This window comes from Callithrix jacchus, chromosome 4 (genome assembly GCF_049354715.1).
Source record: "Callithrix jacchus isolate 240 chromosome 4, calJac240_pri, whole genome shotgun sequence".
NCBI classification, from domain to species: Eukaryota; Metazoa; Chordata; class Mammalia; order Primates; family Cebidae; genus Callithrix; species Callithrix jacchus.
In genome coordinates this window covers 115686477-115711469 of record NC_133505.1, presented here as the reverse complement: position 1 = coordinate 115711469, position 24993 = coordinate 115686477, and the positions used below count along the sequence as shown (strand labels likewise).

General features: G+C 37.9%; 1 protein-coding gene across 8 annotated transcripts in view; it reads left to right on the top strand.

Moving 5' to 3' along the window:
• Positions 1-24993, top strand: part of AK9 (adenylate kinase 9) — a 221005-nt gene that overhangs the window by 135160 nt on the left and 60852 nt on the right. For 6 of the 8 annotated variants that reach the window (XR_013534480.1, XM_017971308.4, XM_035296490.3 and 3 more), the window contains 3 exons: positions 7785-7874; positions 8347-8547; positions 8918-9033. Coding sequence is in view for 7 of the 8 variants with exons in the window: in XM_017971308.4 (XP_017826797.4) it covers positions 7785-7874; positions 8347-8547; positions 8918-9033 (407 nt within the window). In the remaining variant the exon portion in view is untranslated. The remainder of the gene's footprint in view (positions 1-7784; positions 7875-8346; positions 8548-8917; positions 9034-24993) is intronic. The other 2 variants (XM_035296487.3, XM_035296488.3) reach the window with 2 other exon arrangements.

The window sequence follows — 24993 nt, the reverse complement described above, 5'->3', positions numbered from 1 at the left end:
AGATGGTAGAAGCCAATGGAATAGAAGAATGGGGGTTGGGGGTTGAGGGAGCCAACTAACAGTATCTCCCATACTTCCTTTGTACAGATGCAGGTTGCAGGAATGGAATGCCTAGGAGCAGGTTCATGATTTCACCCAAGAAATAAGGGATAATCTGTTCAAATTCTTAAACAAATGCTTAACTAAAACTTCAGAGTTTCACATAAAAGAGAAATATTTTTTCATAGTATAGGTGGTAGATCACCTGTATCAGAATCGCCTATGGTTCTTATTTTAAAATAAGGTTCAATGCTGGCTCTGGTTCAGTAAGTCTAGGATAGAATTTATAAATCTGCATTTTAATGAACACCCCAGTGATTCTTACACATGCTAACAGTTGAAAACTACTGCTATATGGAAAAAATTTGCCTGAAAGATTAGGTTTGTAAATTATTTCTTATATCATAGAAAAAGCACGGTAGTATACCTGAGAAAAATCTGGTTCTGAAAATAAAAATTCTAGAATGACTTACCTGTATTACTGTATCTGCAGATCAAAATTAATGAATATATTGAATAGAAATTTTCTAATAGAGATGGCATCTTACTCTGTCACTCAGACTAGTATGCAGTGGTGCAATCATAGCTCACTGTAACTCAAACTCCAGGGATCAAGTGATCTTCCCACCTCAGTCTCCCAAGTAGCCAGGACCACAGGCATGAGCCACTATGCCTGGCTAATTTTTATTTTTTGTAGGGATGTGGTCTTGCTCTGTTGCCCAGGCTGCTCTTGAACTCCTGGCCTTAAGCGATCCTCCCACCTCTGCCTCCCAAAGGCTAGGATTACAGGCATGAACCACTGTGCCTGGCTTCATGGGTACTTTAACATAAACTGGTTATAAGTAATGTGTAAAAGAAATCAGGAACAGGATGGATCAAAGATGGTTGATTAGGAGCAGCTCAGGATTGCAGCTCCCAGTGAAAGCACAGATGGTGAGTAGAAGCCACATTCCCAGATAGATTTTTATTGCCCACAGACCAGGAGATTCCCAGGCAGAGGAGCCCCATGTGTTGCCAGCATGGCTGTTTTGGCCGGCACAGCTAGTGGTGTGGCTGTTTTGGCTGGGGCCCCAGAGCAGCAGTTCTCCATACAAAATACACAGGTCCAGGCAGTGTTTTAGCTGGTGATTGGAGCTCCAGGAAGACAGAGTCACCCATTCAACTGATAGAAAAGGGGACTGAATCAGGGAGCCAGGCCAGGAGATTCCTGTGAAAAAAAGCACCACGAATCTCAGCGCAGCTGTTTCAGCTGGTGCAGTGGGTCACCACATGGTAAATCACACACATCTCGGCACCTTTTCAACAGGTGACAGGAACACCTGGGAGGCAGTCGACCTTTCAACTAAAAAAAAAGGCTCTGAGGCAGAGAGCCAGGTTATCAGGCTCAGCTGGTCCCACCCCCACAAAAAAACAACAATCTGAAACATTCTGGATTGAGAGTTTCATGGCAGCCATAGCTGAACCCAGGATGGGCCTGCTCTGTGGGGGAGGGGCATCCGCCATTACCAAGGCACTCCACCACTATTGAGGTAGTCCACCATTGCTGAGGCAGCCCGCCATTGCCAAGGCAGCCTGACATTACAGAGAGAGTCCGCCATTACAGAAGTGGACCACCATTGCTGAGGCAGTTCTAACTATACCCATATAAACAAGACTGCAGGAAAGTTTACGTAGCAGCTGGGCAGAGCCCACAGCAGCTCAGCAAAGCCTCTGTGGCAGACAGTGACTAGGCTGCCTCCTCGCTGGGCAGGGCAGCCCTGAAAACAGGCAGCAGCACAACAGAAACTCATAAAGCCCTAACTGCCTGGGACAGAGCACCTGGGGAAAAAAAGGGAGGGTTTATGAGTTCTGCTGCAGCACACTTAAATGTACCAGCCCAGCAGTTCTGAATGAACAACGGAGCTCACAGCTCAGCACTTGAGCTCCTATAAAGGACAGACTGTCACCTCAAGCAGCTCCCTGACCCCCAGATACCCAAAGAGTCACCTCGTAAAGGAGAGCTCAGACTGACATTAGGCAGGTATACTTCAGGGACAAAGATAGCAGAAGCAACTGGCAGCAACCCTTACTGTTCTGCAGCCACTGCAGGTGATCCCCAGGCAAGCAGGGCCTGGAGTGGACCTCAGCAGTCCTACAGCAGAGGGGCCTAATAGAAGGAAAACTAAGAAACGGAAAGAAATAACTTCATCATCAACAAACTGGATGTCCACTCAGAAACCCAATCTGAAAGTCAACAACTACAAAGACAACAGGTGGATAAATACACAAAGATGGGAAGAAACCACTGCAAAAGGATGAAAACACCCAAAACCAGAACACCTCTCCTCCTCCAAGGCATCACAACTCCTCACCAGCAAGGGAACAAGGCTGGATAGAGAATGAGTGTGATGAATTGACAGAATCAGGCTTCAGAAAGTGGGTAATAAGAAACATCTGTGAGCTAAAAGAACATGTTCTAGCCAAATGCAAAGACTAAGAACCTTGAAAAAAGATTTGACAAAATGCTAATGAGAACAAAGAACTTAGAGAGGAATATAAGTGAATTGATGGAGCTGAAAAACACAACACGAGAACTTTGCGAAGCATACTCAAGTTTCAACAGCCAAATTGACCAAGCAGAAGAAAGGATATCAGAGGTCGAAGATCAACTCAATGAAATAAAACGAGAAGACAAGATTAGAGAAAAAGGGTAAAAAGGAATGAACAAAGTCTCTAGGAAATATGAGACTATGTGAAAAGACCTAATCTACGTTTGATAGGTGTACCTGAATGTGACAGAGAGAATTAATGCAAGCCGGAAAATACTCTTCAGGATATTATCCAGGAAAACCTCCTCAACCTAGAAAGGCAGGACTATTCAAGTCCAGGAAATACAGAGAACACTGCAAAGATATTCCTCAAGAAGAGCAACCCCAAGGCACATAATCATCAGATTCACCAGGGTTGAAATGAGGGAGAAAATGCTAAGAGCAGCCAGAGAGAAAGGTCAGGTTACCCATAAAGGGAAGCCCATCAGACTCACAGCATATCTCTCTGCAGAAACCCTACAAGCCAGAATTGAGTGGGGGCCAATATTCAACATCCTTAAAGAAAAGAACTTTCAACCCAGAATTTCATATCCAGGCAAACTAACCTTCATAAGGGAAGGAAAAATTAAATCTTTTACAAACAAGCAAGTACTCAGAGGTTTCATCAACACCAGGCCTGCTTTATAAGAGCTCCTGAAAGAGGCACTAAACATAGAAAGGACAACCAGTGCCAGGCACTCCAAAAACAGACCAAATGGTAAAGAGCATCAACACAATGAAGAAACTGCATCAACTAACAGGCAAAACAGCCAGCTAGCATCAAAATGGCAGGATCAAATTCACACATAACAATATCAGCCCTAAATGTAAATGGGCTAAATGCCCCAATCAAAGGACACAAACTGGAAAACTGAATAAAAAGCCAAAACCCATAAGTGTGCTATATCCAGGAAACCCATCTCATATGCAAGTATACACAAAGGCTCAAAATAAAGGGATGGAAGAAGATTTACCAAGCAAATGGAGAGCAAATAAAAGCAGGAGTTGCAATGCTCATCTCAGATAAAACAGACTTTAAACCAACAAAGATCAAAAGAGACAAAGAAGGACATTACATAATGGTAAAAGGATCAATGCAACAAGAAGAGCTAATGATCCTAAGTATATATGAACCGAATACAAAAGCACCCAGATACATAAACCAAGTTCCTAATGACTTACAAAGAGACTTAGACTCCCACACAATAATAGTGGGAGACTTTAACACCCCATTGTCAATATTAGACAGATCAACCAGACAAAAAAGTAACAAGGATATCCAGGACTTGAACTCAGACATGGACCAAGCAAACCTGATAGACACTTATAGAACTCTCCACCCCAAATCCACAGAATATACATTCTTCTCAGCACCACATCACACCTACTCTAAAATTGACCACATAATTGGAAGTAAATCACTCCTCAGCAAATGCAAAAGAACGGATATCATAACAAACAGTCTCTCAGACCACAGTGCAATCAAATTAGAACTCAGAATTGAGAAACTAACTCAGAACTGCACAGCTTCATGGAAACTGAACAGCTGGCTCTTGAATGTTTACTGGATCAACAATGAAATGAAGGCAGAAATAAAGATGTTCTTCGAACCCAATAAGAATGAAGACACAACATACCAGAATCTCTGGGACACATTTAAAGCAGTCTCTAGAGGAAAATATATAGCAATAAGTGCCCATATGAGGAGAATGGAGAGATCCAAAATTGACACCCTATCGTCAAAATTGAAAGAGCTAGAGGAGCAAGATCAAAAAAACTCAAAACCTAGCAGAAGATAAGAAATAACTAAGATCAGAGCAGAACTGAAGGAGATAGGGACACAAAAATACCTTCAGAAAATCAATAAATCCAGGAGCTGATTTTTTTAAAAAAGATCAGCAAAATAGACAGATCGCTAGCCAGATTAATAAAAAAGAAAAGAGAGAATAATCAAATAGATGCAATAAAAAACGATAAAGGGGATATCACCACAGATTCCACAGAAATTCAAACCATCATCAGAGATTATTACAAACAACTCTATGCACATAAACTAGTAAACCTGGAAGAAATGGATGAATTCCTGGACACTTGCATCCTCCCAAGCCTAAACCAGGAAGAAGCCAAAACTCTGAGTACGCCAATAACAAGGTCTGAAGTTGAGGCAGCAATTCAGAGCCTGCCAACCAAAAAAATTCCAGGTTCAGATGGATTCACAGCTGAATTCTACCAGACATATGAAGAGGAGCTGGTACCGTTCCTTATGAAACTATTCCAAACAATCCAAAAAGAGGGAATCCTTCCCAAATCATTTTATGAGACCAACATCATCCTGATACCAAAACCCAGCAGTGACTCAGCAAGAAAAGAAAACTTCAGGCCAATATCCATGATAAACATAGATGCAAAAATCTTCAATAAAATACTGGCAAACCAATTGCAACATCACATCAAAAAGTTTATTTACCATGATCAAGTAGGCTTCATCCCAGGCATGCAAGGTTGGTTCAACATATGCAAGTCTATAAATGTAATTCACCACATAAACAGAACCAAAGACAAAAACCACATGATTATCTCAACTGATGCAGAGAAGGCCTTTGACAAAATTCAACAGCCCTTTATGCTAAAATCCCTCAATAAACTAGGTATTGATGGAACGGATCTCAAAATAATAAAAGCTATTTATGACAAACCAACAGCCAATATCGTACTGAATGGGCAAAAACTGGAAGCATTCCTTTGAATTCTGGAACTAGACAGGGATGCTCTCTCTCATCACACCAATTCAATATAGTATTGGAAGTTCTAGCCAGAGCAATCAGGCAAGAAAAAGAAATAAAGCGTATTCAAATAGGAAAGGAGGAAGTCAAATTGTTTCTATTTGCAGACAGTCTGATTGTATATCTAGAAGACCCCATCATCTCAGCCCAAAATCTTCTGAGACTAATAAGCAACTTCAGCAAAGTCTCAGGATACAAAATCAATGTGCAAAAATCACAAGCATTCCTATACACCAATAACAGGCTTAAAGAGAGCCACCTCACGAACAAACTGCCATTCACAATTGCTACAAAAAGAATAAAATACCTGGGAATACAACTAACAAAGGATGCAAAGGACCTCTTCAAGGAAAATACAAACCACTGCTCAACAAAATAAGAGAGGACATAAATAGTTGGAGAAACATTCCACGTTCATGATTAGGAAGAATCAATATCGTGAATTGAAAATGGCCATACTACCCAAAGTAATTTACAGATTCACCACTATCCCCATCGAGCTACCAATGACCTTCACAGAACAGGAAAAAAAAAACACCTTAAACTTCATATGGAACCAAAAGAGAACCCACACAGCCAAGTCAATTCTAAGCAAAAAGAAAAAAGTGAAAGACATCACACAACCTGACTTCAAACTATACTACAAGGCTACAGTAATCAAAACAGCATGGTACTGGTATCAAAACAGAGATATAGACCAATGGAACAGAACAGAGGCCTCAGAAGCAACACCACACATCTACAATCATCCAATCTTTGACAAACATGACAAAAATGAGCAACTGGGGAAAAGAGTCCCTGTTTAATAAATGGTGTTGAGAAAACTGGCTAGCCATGTGCAGAAAGCAGAAACTGGACCCCTTCCTGACACCTTACACTAAAATTAATTCCAGATGGATTAAAGACTTAAACATAAGACCTAACACCATTAAAACCCCTAGAAGGAAACCTAGGCAAAACCATTCAGGACATAGGCATAGGCAAGGACTTTATGACCAAAACACCAAAAGCATTGACAACAAAAGCCAAAATCGACAAATGGGACCAAATTGAACTCCACAGCTTTTGCACAGCAAAAGATACAGTCGTTAGAGTGAATCGGCAACCAACAGAATGGGAAAAATTTTTGCAATCTATCCATCTTACAATGGACTGATATCCAGAATCTACAAAGAACTAAAACAGATTTACAAGAAAAAAACAAACAAACCCATTCAAAAGTGGGCAAAGGACATGAACAGACACTTTACAAAAGAAGACGTACTTGAGGCCAACAAACATGAAAAAATGCTCATCATCACTGGTCATTAAAGAAATCAAAACCACATTGAGATACCATCTCCTGCCAGTTAGAATGGCGATCATTAAAAAATCAGGAGACAATAGATGCTCAAGAGGGTGTGGAGAAATAGGAACACTTTCACACTGTTGGTGGGAGTGTAAATTAGTTCAACCATTGTGGAAGACAGTGTGGCAATTCCTTAGGGATCTAGAAAGAGAAATTCCATTTGACCCAGCAATTCCATTACTGGGTATATATCCAAAGGATTATAAATCGTTCTACTATAAGGACACATGCACACGAATGTTCATTGCAGCACAGTTTACAATAGCAAAGACCTGGAACCAACCCAAATGCCCATCAATGATAGACTGGACAGGGAAAATGTGGCACATATACACCATGGAATACTATGCAGCCATCAAAAACGATGAGTGATGTGTCCTTTGTAGGGACATGGATGAACCTGGAAACCATCATTCTCAGCAAACTGACACAAGAACAGAAAATCAAACACCACATGTTCTAACTCATAGGTAGGTGTTGAACAATGAGAACACATGGACACAGGGAGGGGAGCATCACACACTGGGGTCTGTTGGGGGAAAATAGAAGAGGTACAGCAGGGGGTGGGGAGTTGGGGAGAGATAGCATGGGGAGAAATACCAGATATAGGTCAAGGGGAGGAAGGCAGCACATTACACTGCCATGTGTGTACCTATGCAATAATCTTGCATGTTCTTCACATGTACCCCAAAACCTAAAATGCAGTTAAATAAATAAATAAATAAGAAATTTAAAGGAATATCAGGCATTGTTAGTCTACTGCCATATTAAAGAAGTTTGAATAATATTTAACAAATTAGCCAAAATTTTATGTGCCATGTGTCAATTATTATTCTAGTCCATGTCCTTTTATGTGTTTATGAATATTCCTATTTTCTGCCTTTTTAGTCATGTATTCTTATACCATTCTTTCCCTAACAAGAACTATACTTTCTATTAGACGTTTTACATACAATTTAAACTATGTTTTGAAATATTCTTTGTGCCAAAACTTTCATAAAGGAATAACGTTTTAAAATTCAAACACTATTCGATTTCTTTCTTAAGTTTCTGAGCCTATTGAGGAAACTACAGTAGAAACTGAAATCCCAAAAGGATTCAAAGAGGACCTGGAAACTGAAAAATTATCTGAAACAGGTTAGACTGTAAAATGAAAGTAGTTAGAGCATAAACATGCTTTTTGTATTTTCTTAACAAAGGGTCCCTTATTTTAGGCATGGTAGGTGCTTTGTACTTTTTTTTTTCTACGTTGTATGCTAACTGACATGCATAAATATTTGGCTTACTCCATTAAATGTGTATCAAACCAGATTATAACACTGGTTTTCACACAAATTTGTTTTATACATTTTTTATTAACAATTAAAGTTTCCATAAGAATCTCATATTATCCAAAAACTTGAGTTTTACTAACAATAAATATAAATCTACAGAAACTATAAGAACAAAGTATAATTAAAATATGAATTTATGAATGCACATCATTGCTTAGAATATTGTTTATTTTTTCAACTGTTTAAAAAATATTGCAAAGTATAAATTATTTTGGCAATAGTCTAAAGATATATTTAAAGCCCCTCTTCTCTTTCCTGTGTCTTTTGCTCAAAAGTGATACTACCTGAGTTTCCAGAAGATTCTTATCCTGATGTTCCTGAAATGGAGCCTTTTAAGGAGAATACTAATTCTTTCAGCATCCTCTGGAAACAGCTGGAAGCAGCAATTAGTAAAGCTAACATCAAAATTTTAAACTTGGAAATTGCTGACAGAACTCCACAGGAATTACTTCAAAAAGTCGTTGAGACTATGGAAAGTAAGGGGTTTCATCGTAACATTTATTATCAAGAGCAGGCGATAGTATTAGAAGCATTTGGAAACTTGAACGCCTTCCTTGATGGTTTATGAAGTAAATTTTTCAATATATCCAAGGGTAAGGTATAAAATACTTAGCAACTATCACAGCGCAGATTCTGACCAATCAGAACAGCCATGCAGCCTAAACACCCCTGGCCATACTGTCCAGTTGTCACATAAAGAATTGATAAAGGCCATTTGCATACATATTTATTCTAAGAGATTAATAATTATAATTAATTTTCCTAACCTTTGACTACCGTAATATGCTAATAACCTTTTTTGCTAAAATACATTTTCCCCAATAATTCTCTTTTGTTTTTCTCCAGAACCATTTCAATATACTGCGCGGGAGTTAACTGGGGAAGATTATGAGGAAGAAACAGAAGACTACCAGACTGAGGCAGAGGATGATGAGGAGCTCGAAGAAGAGGAAGAGGAAGAGGTATGATTCTTTTATTACTACTCATTCTCATTTGTAAAGTTATTGGAAATGTGCAATTAAGAGTGGTAACTATCACTTTTGGACCCCAAGTGAACAGCCATTCTCATTTGCACACACATTCTCCCCTGCTTCAGCTTCACTTGACCCCCTGAAATTCCAGGGCTATATAGTGTGAAAAAAAACTCTCACGAAAAGATAAAAGGAAACTATTTTAACTTTTTTTCATAGAAAAAAGTATAGGTTTTAAATACATAAATATTTTATAAATATAGCAGAAGTGGATGTTGTAAGTGAAAAAGGCTGCTTGTATGATAATAATATGCAGTGCTCTCGGGTAGGAGCAACCCATATTCAGGCCCCATCCACTCCGTTGGCATCAGAATTTGGACAACCATTCTCATCTGATATCTGCTCAGTTCAGACATCAATTAGTAATGAAATGGCAAGCGGTTCTTTTAATTTTAAGTTTTATAAATAAAAAGTAATATTATTAAATTATGTAAACATAGACTTGTGATTAACTGGGTTGAGTTGCCTGACTTAAACCCAAATATGCATGTGTCAGACAACAGGTAGTGTGATTCTGCTAACAGCTTTTAGTACTTTATCACTAAAGGAACTAAAGAGACTTTCTTTGGGATGGCTAAAGGATGTGAGTTTTGTCTCACTCAGATTCAGATTCTCTGCCTTCATCATCCATCCTCTGCCATGTCTGCTGCTGTTCTTCTGTGTCCCACTCTGGCCTGCCATAAAGAAATCTCTGGTATTTGCAGACAATTATCAAGCTGGCTACAATATGCAAAGCTTTTACTTTAAAGTATGGTCTTCATTAATAATACAGGGAAAAAAAACCCTCCCAATTCACAGAGCATTTCATAGGGTATTAACAAGGGTCTAGCCTCAAAAATGGGGAATAACTAGACCTAGCATAAATGAAGCTTTGGTCCCACCTATCAAAAAGCAAGAGCCAAAAGGATCAAACTGCTTCCAAGTAACCTAACTGTGTCCAAGAACAATGTCCAAGACTATTTATGGGAATACAAAGTAAAATTCTAGCAGTCACTGAAAGATTATGAGACTTACAAACAGGCAGAAAAATATGACTCACAATGAGGAGAAAAAGTAATCAACTGAAATGGATTCAGAACTGACAAAGGTGTTCTTAGAATTAGATGACAAGGACAGTAAAACAGTTGTTATTCTACATGTTCAAAAATTTAAGCAAAGATATAAAAAAGACCTAAATTGAACTTTTAAGATTGAAAAGTACAATATATGAAATGAAATTGTGGAAGACAGTGTGACAATTCCTCAAGGATCTACAGCTAAAAATAACATTTGACCCAGCAATCCCATTGCTGGATATATACCCAAAGGTTTATAAATCATTCTATTATAAAGACACATGCATGAGTATGATTATTGCAGCACTGTTCACTGCAATCGCAAAGACTTGGAACCAACCCAAATGCCCATCAATGATAGACTCTATAAAGAAAATGTGGCACATATACACCATGGAATACTATGCAGCCATGAAAAAATTATTTCATGTTCTTTGCGAGGACATGGATAAAGCTGGAAACCATCATTCTCAGCAAACTGACACAAGAAGAGAAAACAATGTCCTCATTCATAAGTGGGTGTTTAACAATGAGAACACAGGGAGGGGAACATCACACACCAGGGCCTGTCAGGAGGTGGGGGGCTAGGGGAGGGATAGCAGTGGTTAGGGAATAGAGGAGGGATAGCATTAGGAGAAATACCTAATGTAGATGACGGGGTGATGGATGCAGCAAACCACCATGGCACGTGTATACCTATGCGAAAAACCTGCACGTTCTGCACATGTACCCTAGAATTTAAAGTATAATAATAAAGAAATTTTTTAAAAAGGAAATGAAATATACATTAATGTTATGACTGTAGTTTATCCACTGTAAGAGAAATAGAAATAGAAACTATCCAAAATGAAACAACAGAGGAAATAGATTCTAAAAGAGAATGAGAAGAGCATCAGTGATCTGTGGAACAACTTCAAGCAGCCTATTATACAAAATGCTTGGGACCAGAAGTGTTTTCAATTTTAGACATTTTCGGATTCTTGAATATTTGCACAATGCGTACCATTGAGCATTCCTAATCTGAAGTCCAAAATGCTACAGTACGCATTTTCTTTAAGTGTCAGATCAGTGCTCAAGAAGTTTCAGAGTGTAGAGCATTCCAAATTTCAGACTTTTTTAATGAGCGATGCTCAACATGTACATATAGTTCAGATCCACGGAAAGCATGTGTGAGATGGATTGAAGAAATAATGGCCAAAATTTTCTAAATTTTAAAAAAATTACAAACTCTCAGATCCAATATGCCCAATAAATCAATATGCCCAAGCACAAGAAACATGAAGAAATATTATAATAGCATCAAGTACGTCATATTCAAATTGATCAAAACCAGTTTTTAAAATAAAGGAAAAAACAAATATGCCACATACACAGGAACAAAGATAAGAATGACAATATACTTCTCACCAAAAACTATGCAAGAAGAGAGTGGAGCAACATCTTTAATGTATTGAAGGGAAAAAAACCTGTCAGCCTGGCACAGTGGCTCATGCCTGTAATCCCAGCACTTTGGAAGGCCAAGGCAGGCACATTGCTTCTGCTCTGGAGATCAAGACCCACCTGGGCAACATGGCAAAACCCCATCTCTACAAAAAAACACAAAAATTAGCCAGCCATGGTAGTGCACACCTGTAAGTCCTAGCTACTCAGGAGGCTGAGGTGGGAAAATCGCTTGAGTCCAGGAGGTTGAGGCATCAGTAAGCTGAGATTGCACCACTGCACTCCAGCCTGGGTAACAGAGTGAGTCCCTGTCTCAAAAAGAACATAAAATAAAATAAACTGTCAACCCAGGATTCTATGTCTATTGAAACTCTCTTTTAAAAACAAAGTCAAACTAAAGACTTTGTTAGACATACAAAAGCTGAAAGCAGCCAGACACAGGTGGCTTCCCTGATGAATTCTGTCAAATGTCGAAGAAAAAAATAAAACCAATTCTATACAGACTGTTCCAGAAAATTGAAGAGGAGAGAATACTTCCTAGTTATTCTATGAGATCGTTATTCTGATACCAAAACCAAAGACATTGAAAGCAAGAAAAGAAAAACAAACTGCAGTCTAGTATCTCATTAACATAGATACAGACATTCTTAACAAAATTTTAGCAAATCAAACCTAAAAATACACAAAAAGAATAATACACCATGACCAAATGGGATTTATTCTGGAAATTCAAGTTCAATGTTTGAAAAGCAATCAATTTAATTCATTATATTAACAGATTAAGGGGAGAAAACATGATCACCTTAATAGATATAGAAATGCATTTGACAAAATTTAACATCTATTACTTGTAAGAAAAAGAAAATGAAGGAATTTCCTCAGCTTGATAAATAGTATCCACAGGAAGTCTCTAACTAACAGCTAATGTCATACTTAAGGGTAAAAGGCTGAATGCTTTTTTCCTAAGATCAAGACAAGGAAAGGATGTTCACTCTCACCACTTCTATGCAACACTATATTGAAGGTTTGGCTACTGCATTCAGACAAGGAAAAGAAATAAAAGGCATTCAGATTGAAAAGAAAGACATAGCTATCTTTATTTGTAGGAGATAATATTTTCTACTGTGATAGGCAGAATAATGGCACCCCAAAGAAGTCCATGTCCTAAGCTGTGAATTGACATCTGTGAATGTTAACTTATATGGCAAAAGAGACTTTGCAGATGTGATTAAATTAAGGATCCTGAGTTGAGGGTGTCATCATGGATTATCCACACGGACCAATGTAATCACAAAGGCCCTTATAATAGGAAGACAGGAAGTCAGAGAGAAGGTACTTTGAAGCTGGCTTTGAAGATGGAGAAAAGGGCATGAGCCAACCCTGGAAGCTGGAGAGAGAGGAATGAATTCTCCCCTGGGGCCTCCAGAGGAATTAAACCTGCCGACACATTCACAATAGCACCTTAAAACCCTCTGGGCTTCTGATCTCCAAAACTGTAAGAAAATAAACGTTTGTTGTTTTAAGCCACTATATTTGTGGTAATTTGTTAAGCAGTGTTATGAAATTAATACCTCTATATAGGAAAGCCAATGGAATCAACAAAAAAACTATGAATAAGTGAATTTAGCAAAGCTTTGGGACATAAAATCAATATACAAAAATCCATTTTCTTTCTATGTGTAAGCCATAGACAATCAGAAATTGATTTTTTAATGCCTTTCAAAATTGCATCAAGAATACATAACACAAAGGGATAAATTTAGCAAAAGATGTCCAGGAACAATACACTGAAAACTATAAAATAGAAAAAATTGAAGAAAGCCTAAATGAATGGACAGGCAGATATATCATGGCTGAGCATGGTGGCTCACATCTGTAATCCCCACACTTTGAGAGGCTGAGTCAGCCGGATCACTTGAGGTCAGTAGTTCAAGACCTGCTTGGCCAAGATAGCGAAACCCTGTCTCTACTGAAAATATAAAAATTAGCTGGACGTGGTGGCATGCACCTGTAATCCCAGCTGCTGAGAAGCCTGGGATGCAAAAATCACTTGATCTCAGGCAGTGAGCCAAGATTGTGCCATTGCACCCCAGCCTGGGTGATGGAGAGAGACTCTGTCTCAAAAAAAAGTAGATATACCATAGTCATAGGTCAGAAGACTTAATGTTATTAAAATATCAATTCTCCCCAAATTTATCTACAGATTCCATATAATCAAAATTAAAAACCCAGCACCTGTTTGGTTGAAACTTATAAATTGATCCTAACATTCACATGAAAATGCAGAAAATAATGAAAACAAATTTTAGAAAGAATAACAAAGTAAGAGAATACTGTTTGATTTCAAGATTAATTAAGTATAAATTTATAGTTATCAAAATAATGTCATGGCACTAAACAGCAAATAGATTAATAGAACACAAGAGAGTTCAGAAATCAACCCACATGTATGTGGACAACTGATTATTGACAAATCTACAGAAGCAATTCAGTGGAGAAAGGACAGTCTGTTTGAAAAATAGTGCTGAAACAATTGGAGATCCATATGCAAAATAGTAAACTTTGAACCAGACCTTACATGATATACAAAAACTACCTTAAAATATATTACAGGCTTAAATGTAAATAATAAAACTATAAAACTTCTGGAAGAAACCTGAGAGAAACTCTTTGAGACCTTAAATTAGGCAAAAATTTCTTAGACATGACACCAAAAGCAGACTCCATAAAGAAAAAAAATGAGAAATTGGCCTTCATCAAAACTAAGAACTAGACTATTAAAAAAAAACCACTATTAAGAGAATGAAAAGACAAACTTGGATAAAATATTTGCAAATCACATATCTGATGAAAGTCCTTATATCCAGAATATATAAAGAACTCTTAATATTCAATAAGAAAACAAACATCCCATTTTTTAATGGGCAAAAGATTTTAACACACACCAGATATTTCACCAAATAAAATATACAGATGGCTAATAGGTACATGAAAAGATGTTCAACCTCATTAGTCATTAAGGAAGTAAAAATTAAAATCACAATGAGACACTATTAGGTAATGATTAGAATGCCTAAAATCAAAGACTGACCATACCAAATGTTAACTAGGATGGAGAATAACTGGAACTCTTATATCTGACGTGAGCTCTGTCCCATGCTGCACAAGGGTTCAAAGACCTAAGAGGGAACAGTGGGGGATGAAGAAAAACACAAAGGCAGACACAGAAAAACATGGGACCAGATGGTCCAGGATAGTGAAAGTATCAGTTTCTCCAGCCCCATCCTGCCTCTCAGAGTACTTTATTTTGTATGTTCACTAAGCACATAGCAGAAGGAGGGTGTAGTTACCCAGAACAGCCTGTGGTTATAATTCTCATACTTCAATTAACATTCCTCAGCTAACAACTATTTTGCAACAAGGTCAGTGAAAGCTGGTTATCTTTTGCTAGGTCCGACTGCTATTCTCCAAGACATACACATTCCCCTATTATGGTTTCACTTCTCTGGAGTTCACCCAAAGTTCACAGCAGCCTTGCCGCTGATCCCCCCAGAGGGGATGGGCTACTCTGGCTCTCTACACTTATATACTGCTTGCGGGGCTATAACTTGGTACAACCACTTTGGAAAACAGTTTGGCAATTTTTTAAACACATAAATATATACCTACTGTAGCACCCAGTCTTTCCACTCATAGGAATTTATCCCAGAGAAAGGAAAGCACATGCCCATTCAAAGACTTGATGAGTGGTCTTAGTAGCTTTATTTGTAATAACTCCAAATTGAAAATCATTCAGTAATTTATCAACATGTATTAATATCTGTCCTATATCCCTACAATGGAGTAGTACTCAACAAAAAAATTTTTAAATAAAAGAACTGCTTATACATGCAACAACCCATGAATCTTTAAATAAGTCTGCTAAGTGAAAGGAACAAGATACCCCCCCAAAAAAAAGATACATACCATATGATTCATCTATAAAATTCTAGAAAAATGCAAACTAATCTATAATGGCAGAAAATAGATCAGTTGTTGCCTGTAGACGTGCAGGTAGGAAGCAAATAGGGGCAGTGGGGAAGGATTGCAAAGATACCAGCCACAGCCTCTAGTTATCTGACACAGAGAAGTTGGTAGAGAAAGGAAGGGAGTATCTTCAGATCACCATCTTCTCATAATTCCTTTGCCCCAAGACCCCTGCCAACAGCACCACCACATATATATCTCATATTCCATTTCTAATATTTATTTAAGGATAATTATAGGCAAACTCGTTATAAGACAAAACTGGAGTCAAAAAATGCAGACCCTTCATTGTTAAAATAAAAGGACTCAAATCAAGATTTAAAACAGCAAATGTTAACAAAAAAAGAAGAAATAACATTCAGTAAAAATAGAACTTGAGAAATACATGAAAACAGAACAAAAAAAAGATCCTTTATACTTATTAAAGAAACACTGAATGTAAGTAGTATAACAGTTTCAAATCTTTACATACAAAAAATAGCATATCAAATACATATGAAACAAAATTTTAGAAATACAGAATATGATGCTACTGCAGTATGATCTTAGTAGAGTCCCTTAACATATCTCTCAGAATTGACAGATCACATAGGCAAAAAGTAATGTAATCAGGATTTGAAAAATGCTGTAAATAAATTTGCTCTCGTAGAGAACTCTGTATCCATAGAGAATGAACCTTCTCTTTAATGCTCGTGCAGTAGTTCACAAAGAAAATCACAATAGATTAAAGAGCAAAAATATGGTCTGTAACCAGACCACATTCTCTTACTACAATGCAATAAAACAAAAAATTAACCCCAGAGGATAGCACTTCCCCATTCCCTCAATATAAACACTTGAAATATTTAAAATATATACATGCTTTTTTTTTCTAAATGCTAGTGAGTTAAATAGGAAATCAATAATGAAACTACAGAATAAACATGAACAATTATTTTTAAACCACACACAAAAGCTTCATGGTATGGCAGAAGTAGAAATTTAGAGTTGCCATATACAATACAGAGTTTCTAATTAAATTCAAGTTTCAGATAATTTTGTATGCATGGTATGTGCTTATATTAAAAAAAAATTTGAGTTCAGATTAAAAAAATTTTATCTGAAATTTAAATGTAACTAGGGAGTGTGTATTTTTGCCAAGTCTACCAATCCTACTTTAAGTGCATTATTGAAAAACAAGAAAGAGAAAAAAAATAAGCATTCAACTCAAAAACACAGGAAAATAAAACAAAGAAAGTAAATAGGAGATTAAAGACAAAAGCTAATGAAATAAGAAAACAAGATAAAATTAGTATACGAAATGTTAAAAAATGAAAAGTTGGTTCACTGAAAAAAGCGATAAAATAGCAACTTCTGGCAAGTTGAATCAAGTAAAAAGAAGAATCCATAAATAACACTGAAAACAAAAATGGGCATATAGAGCCAGGCCTGGTGGCTCACACCTATAGTCCCAGCTACCTGGGAGACTGAGGCAGTAGGATGACATGAGCCCAGGAGTTCAAGGCTGTGGTGAGCTGTGATCGTGCCACTACACTCCAGACTAGGCAACAGAGTGAGACTCAATTTCTTCAAAAAAGAAAGTGGGTGGTGAAGGACAGGCGCATATTAAAAAAGGGAGGATTGTTTTAAATTACAGGGACTTGGCCGAGCATGATGGCTCACACCCGTAATCCCAGCACTTTGAGAGGCCAAGGTGGGCAGATCATTTGAGGTCAGTAGTTCAAGACCAACCAGGCCAACTTGGCAAAATCCCACCTCTACTAAAAATTAAAAATATTCGCTGGGCATAGTGGTGCATGCCTGTAATCCCAGCTACTGGAATTCCAGCTATGATGACAGGATCAAATTCACACATAACAAAATTAACTCTAAGGTAAATGGGCTAAACGCCCCAATGAAAAGACACAGACTGGCAAATTGGATAAAGAGTCAAGACCCATCAGTGTGCTGTATTCAGGAGACCCATCTCACATGCAAAGACACACATAGGCTCAAAATAAAGGGATGGAGGAAGATTTACCAAGCAAATGGAAAGCAAAAAAAAAAAAAAAAGCAGGGTAAGGAGATCAATGCAACAAAAAGAGCCAACTATCCTAATATACATGCACCCAATACAGGAGCACCTAGATTCATAAAGCAAGTTCTCACAGACCTACAAAATGGTGTAGACTCCCATACAATAATAGTGGGAGACTTTAACACACCACAGTCAATATTAGGCAGATCAATGAGACAGAAGATTAACAAAGATATTCAGGACTTGAACTCAGCTCTGAACTGAGAGGACCTTACAGACATCTACAGAAGACTCGACCCTAAAACAACAGAATATACATTCTTCTCAGCAGCACATGGCATTTCTCTAAAATCAATCACATAATTGGAAGTACAGCACTTCTCAGCAAATGCAAAAGAACAGGAATCATACCAGTCTCTCAGACCATAGTGCAATCAAATTAGAACTCAGGATTAAGAAACTCACTCTTATTGTTGCAATAAGATCCTCTCTGGTGGAGAGGATCCAAGATGGCTGATCGCTAACAGCTTGGGATTGTAGCTCCCAGTGAAAGCGCAGAGAACGAGAGGACGCCACACTTTCAGACAAATTTTCATCACTCATGGACCAGAAGATTCCCAGTGGAGGAGCCCCACAGGTTGCCAGCGTGACTCTTGTGGCCAGCGCAGTGGTTTTGCTGGTGCCTCGGCGCAGCACCTCTTTGTGCCGAGTAAACGGGACTGGTTCCCCTTCTGACTGATATTTGGAGCTCCAAGAAGGCAGAGCCGCTTATTACGGACTCAAGAAGAAAGCCAGACCAGAGATTCCCAGGCAGAAGAGCACCATCAGCCTTATCGCTGCTGTTTTGGCCAGCGCAGTGGGTTGCTCGGATTTCAGCGCTGGGAATCAATAAATTGGACGTCCACTCAGAAACCTAATTAGAAAGATGGTAATTGTAAAGACGACAAATGGATAAATTTCTAACAAAGGGAAGAAACCAATCTAAAAAGGCTGAGAATACCAAAAATCAGAACCCTTCTTCCTCTACAGGGGATCACAGTTCCTCATCAGCAACAGAACAAGACCTGATGGAGAAGGACTATGTTCCATTAACAGAAGTAGGTTCAGAAGGTGGATGATAAGAAACTTCTGGGAGTTAAAAGAACTTGTTCTAACCCAATTTAAAGAATCTAAGAACTTTGGAAAAAGGTTTGACGAAATGCTAACCAGAATAGACAATATAGAAAGGAATATAAATGAACCAACAGAGCTGAAAAACACAACACAAGAACTTAGTGAAATATGCACAAGTTTGAATAGCCGAATTGATCAAGCAGAAGAAAGGATATCAGAGGTCGAAGACCAACTTAATGAAATAAAATGAGAAGACAAGAATAGAGAAAAAAGGATAAAAAGAAATGCGCAAAGTCTCCAAGAAATATGGGACTATGTGAAAAGACCTAATTTACGTTTAATAGGTGTACCTGAATGTAACAGAGAGAATGAATCCAAGCTGGAAAATACTCTTCAGGATATTATTCAAGAAAACTTTCCCAATCCAGCAATGCAGGACAATATTCAACCCCTGGTAATATAGAGAACACCACAAAGATATTCCTCAAGAAGAGCAACCCCAAGGCACATAATCGTTAGATTCACCAGGGTTGAAATGAAGGAGAAAATACTAAGGGCAGCCAGAGAGAAAGGTCAGGTTACCCACAAAGGGAAGCCTATTAGACTTACAGCAGATCTCTCTGCAGAAACCCTACAAGCCAGAAGAGAGTGGGGGCCAATATTCAACATCCTTAAAGAAAAGAACTTTCAGCCCAAAATTTTATGTCCTGCCAAACTAAGCTTCACAATTGAAGGAAAAATAAAACCCTTTGCCAACAAGCAAGTACTCAGAGATTTTATTACCACCAGGCCTGCTGTGCAAGAGCTTCTGAAAGAAGCATCATACATAGAAAGGAACAACCAGTATTAGCCTTTCTAAAAATATGCCAAAAAGTAAAGAGCATTAACATAAAGAAGAATTTATATAAACAAATGGATAAAATAGCCAGTTAACATCAAATGGTAGTAACCCTAAATTTAAGTCAACTAAATCCCCCAATCAAAAGATACAGCCAAAACCTAGTGGTATGCTACATTCAGACCCATTTCACATCCAAAGATACACAAAGACTGAAAACAAAGGAATGGAGAAATATTTACCAACCAAATGGAGTGCAAAAATAAATAAATAAATAAAAAGCAGGAGTTGCAATTCTCACAACAGTAAGAGCTAATGATCCTAACATCCAGATACATAAGACCCATAAAGAGATTTAGACTCAACGAGACAGAAAATTGATGAGGACAACCAGGACTTGAACTCAGATCCAGAACAAGTAAACTTAATAAGTATTTATAGAGCTCTCCATTTTAAATACACAAAATATACATTCTCCACTTTAAATATACAAAATATTGATCGGCCATTATTAATACCCATTTTTAGAATAAAGCAATATTCCCGTTCTCTCTCCCTCTTTTTCTTCCTCTTTCTTCCTCTCCTTCACTCCTTTCTTTCTCTTTCTTTTCTTCTTTCCTTTCTAAAAATAAAAAAAAGTTATTTGTTTCTTTGTAAGTGCCCGCTTTGCCTTCCCTTATTCTGTTAAGATGGTGTATAACCCCCAAATTCTAGCCCCCTCCTTGAGTCACATTTTCCTATGAATTCCTACATATGTACGTTAAAAAAAAAAGAAAAGAAAAAGATACTCACTCAAAACCACACAATTTTATGGAGATTGAACAACCTGCTCCTGAATGATTCCTGGATAATAATGAAATTACACAGAAATCAAGAAGTCTTTGAAACCAATGAGAACAAAGAGACAATGTACCAGAATCTCTGGGACACAGCTAAAGCAGTGTTAAGAGGGAAATATACAGCAGTAAATGCCCACATCCAAAAGCTAGAAAGATCTCAAATTGACACCCTAACTTCACAATAAAAACAGCTAGAGAAGCAAGAGCAAACTAATCCAAAAGCTAGCAGAAGACAAGAAATAACTAAGATCAGAGAAGAATTAAAGGAAATAAGGACACAGAAAACCCTCCAAAAATTCAACAAATGCAGGAGCTGGTTTTTTGAAATAATTAACAAAATAGATAGACCACTAGCTAGACTGATAGAGAAGAATCTAATAGACACAATAAAAAATGATAAAGTGGCTATCACCACTGATCCCACAGAAATAAAAATTGCCATCAGAGAATACTATAAACACTCCTATGCAAATAAACTAGAAAATCCAGAAGAAATGAATACATTCCTGGACACTTATGTACCCTCCCAAGAGTAAATCAGGAAGAAGCTGAATCCCTGAATAGACCAATAACAAGCTCTGAAATTGAGGCAGTAATTAATAATTGAAAAACAAGACAGATAGGAAAACTAATTAAGGTCTCAACTCAAGAACATGGGAAAAAGCGCAGCAAAATAAAACAAAAAATAGTAAGTAGAAGGAGATTAAAGGCAAAATGCAGTAATTAATAACCTACCCCCTCCCCAAAAAAAAGCCCAGGACCAGATGGAATAACAGCTGAATTATACTAGAAATACAAAGAGGAGCTGGTATCATTCCTTCTGAAACTATTCCAAACAATTGAAAAGGAGAGACTCCTCCCTAACTCATTTTCTGAAGCTAGTACCATCCTGATACCAAAACCGGGAAAAGACAACAACAAAAAAAGAAAGCTTCAGGCCAATATCCCTGATGAACATCGATGCAAAAATCTTCCAATAAAATACTGGCAAACCGAATCCAGCAGTGCATCAAAAAACGTATCCACCATGATCGAGTTGGCTTCATCCCTGGGATACAAGGCTGGTTCAACATACACAAATCAATAAACATAATACATCATATAAACAGAACCAAAGACAAAAACCACGATTATCTCAATAGATGCAGAAAAGGCCTTTGATAAAATTCAATATCCCTTCATGTTAAAAAATGCTCAATAAACTAAGTGTCGATGGAACACATCTCAAAATACTAAAAGCTATGTATGACAAAACCACAGCCAATATCATACTGAATGGGCAAAAGCTGGAAACATTCCATTTGAAAACCAGTACAAGACAAGAATGCCCTCTCTCACCACTCCTATTCAACATAGTATTGGAAGTTCTGGCCAGGACAATCAGGCAAGAGAAAGAAATAAACAGTATTCAAATAGGAAGAGAAGTCAAGTTGTCTCTGTTTGCAGATGACGTGGTTTTATATTTCTATAGCTCCAAGCTGCACTTTTGCCCTGCTGGAACCAAGGAGGCTGGACAGCTTGGTCCCAAGACTTGTCCCCACAGCCCAACACACCACCTGTGGCAGTCTTTGGCCAGACCTCTTCAAGTCTAACCCGGACCCATCCTTCCTCTGTGGGTGGGACTTCTTTGCAGGATCTCCAATAATTAAAGACTTAAATATAAAACCCAAAAGCATAAAACCCTAGAAGCTATCCTAGGCAATACCATTCAAGATATAAGCATGGGCAAAGACTTCATGACAAAAATGCCAAAAAAAAAAGGCAACAAAAACCAAAATTGACAAATGGGATCTAATTAAACTAAAGAGCTTCCACACAGTGAAAGAAACTATCATCAGAGTCAACAGGCAACCTGCAGAATGGGAGAAAATTTTTGCAATCTACCCATCTGACAAAGATCTAATATCCAGAACTTACAAACAACTTAAACATACTTGCAAGAAAAAAAAAACATCAAAAAGTGGACAAAAGATATGAGCAGACACTTCTCAAAAGGAGACATTTACATGGCCAACAAAAGTGAAAAAAAAAAAAACCTCAACATCACTGATCATAAGAGAAATACAAAATCAAAACCACAATGAAAAACCATCTCACACTAGTCAACATAGCAATTATTAAAAAGTCAGGAAACCATAGATGTTGCTGAGGCAGTGGACAAACAGGAATGCTTTTACACTGTTGGTGGGAGTGTAAATTAGTTCAACCATTGTGGAACATGGTATGGTGATTCCTCAAGGATCTAGAACCAGAAATACCATTTAACCCAGCAATCCCATTGCTGGGTATATGCCTACAGGAATATAAATTATTCTACTATAAAGACACATGCACAGCCGAGCACAGTGGCTCATGCCTGTAATTGCAGTACTTTGGGAGGCTGAGGTGGATGGATCACAAGGTCAGGAGTTAAAGACCAGCCTGACCAACATGGTAAAACCCCTTCTCTACTAAAAATACAAAAATTTGCTGGGTGTGGTGGCAGGCATATGCAGTCCCACCTACTCGGGAGGCTGAAACAGGAGAATTGCTTGAATCCACAAGGCAGAGGTTGCAATGAGCTAAGATGACACCACTACACTCCAGCCTGGGCAACAGAGCGAGACTCCTCCTCAAAAAAAAAAAAAAAGTTACATACACATATATGTTTACTGCAGCACTATTTACAATAACAAAGGCATAGAATCAACCTAAATGCCCATCAATAATAGACTGGATAAAGAAAATGTGGTACATATACACCATGGAATACTATGAAACCATAAAAAGGACTAAGATCATGTCCTTTGCAGGGACATAGGTGGAGCTGGAAGTCATCATCCTCAGCAAACTAACATAGGAGCAGAAAAACCAAACACTGCATGTTTTCATTCATATGTGGGAGTTGAACACATGGACACAAAGAGGGGAACAACACACACCAGGGCCTATTGTGGTGTGAGGGGAGGGAACTTAGAGGATGAGTCAATAGGTGCACCAAACCACCATGGCACATGTATACCTATGTAACAAACCTGCATGTTCTGCCCATAGATTCCCCCCTCCTTTTTTAGAAGAAATAAATTATAGGGACTTGAAAGGATTTTACCCCACAAAAAGGGAATTACTAAAATATGGGCTTAGGAAGAAAGATAAAAGCGGAACAAAAATAATAAGTGTGGAAAGCTTTATAAGTCATTTCTTAGATACACCTCTATTGATTAGATAATTCCCTGTGTTTTTTTAGCATCATGGGGAAAAAAATAATTATTTTTCAGCTCATTTTGAAGTTTGCATTGTTTTTTTTGTTTTTTGTTTTTTTTTGACACAGAGTCTCCCTCTGTCACCCCAGCTGGAGTACAGTGGTGCAATCTCGGCTCACTGCAACCTCCACCTCTAGTGCTCAAGTGATTCTCCTACCTCAGCCTCCTGAGTAGCTGGGATTACAGGTGCCCACCACCACACCTGGTTAATTCTTGTATTTTTAATAGACACTGGGTTTCACCATGTTGGCCAGCCTAGTCTAGAACTCCTGATCTCAGGTGATCCACCCATCTCGGCCTCCCAAAGAGCTGGGATTACAGGCATTAGCCACCACACCCAGCCAGAGCTTGCATATGCTGATATAAATATCAAATAAGAATAGTGTAAGGAAAGCTTAGTCTCATTTTTTCACCTTTACAGTAAGTTTATTATATCTTGTTTTATGAAAAAAGTATGATGTAAATAAGTATGTAAAGTATTCCATTTGTATTTTTAAAATACTATATTTGTGTCTAAATATATATATACTTTTATATGTATATTGGTAGGATTTGTTTAATGAGTCTAGGAGATAAAACTATTAAGAATGCTAACATACGGCCAGGTGTGGTGGCTCACACCTGGAATCCCAGCACTTTGGGAGGCCAAGGCGGGCAGATCACCTGAGGTCAAGAGTTCAAGACCAGCCTAACCAACATGGCAAAACCCATCTCTACTTAAAAAATACAAAATTAGCCAGGCTTGCTGGCACATGCCTGTAATCCCAGCCACTCGGGAGACTAAGGCAGGAGAATCATTTGAACCCAGGAGGTGGAGGTTGCAGTAAGCTAAGATCAAAGCATTGTACTCCAGCCTGGGCAGTAAGAGGGAAACTTCATCTAAAAAAAAAAAGAATGCTAACATAGTATTGGAAGAAGAAAGGTGAAAGGAGATTTTCACTCTATACATTGTGATGTTTTCTCAATATTTTTACAGTAAGCATGTATTTTATAGCATAAAAAATGTTTTTAAATGTATTTCACTTGCTTTAAACAAATTGAAAGAATCCTTAAAGGACTTTACACATATTTTCTTTATCATAAATGAAAATACATTTTACACTTTCAATTGAGCTAAATAGGATATTTCCAAATGATTATTTGATCATATATCCACTTAATAACAAACCAAGTAAATCCCGAGGCATCTCTCATTTAATTTGCCATGGTAAGAAGTTGTGATCTTGACTCAACTTTTACTTTTAGGAAATAATTCTGGTTTAGAAACTGACCTCACAATGACCCAGCATCAACACATCCCAGAGTTTTTTATTACATCTGT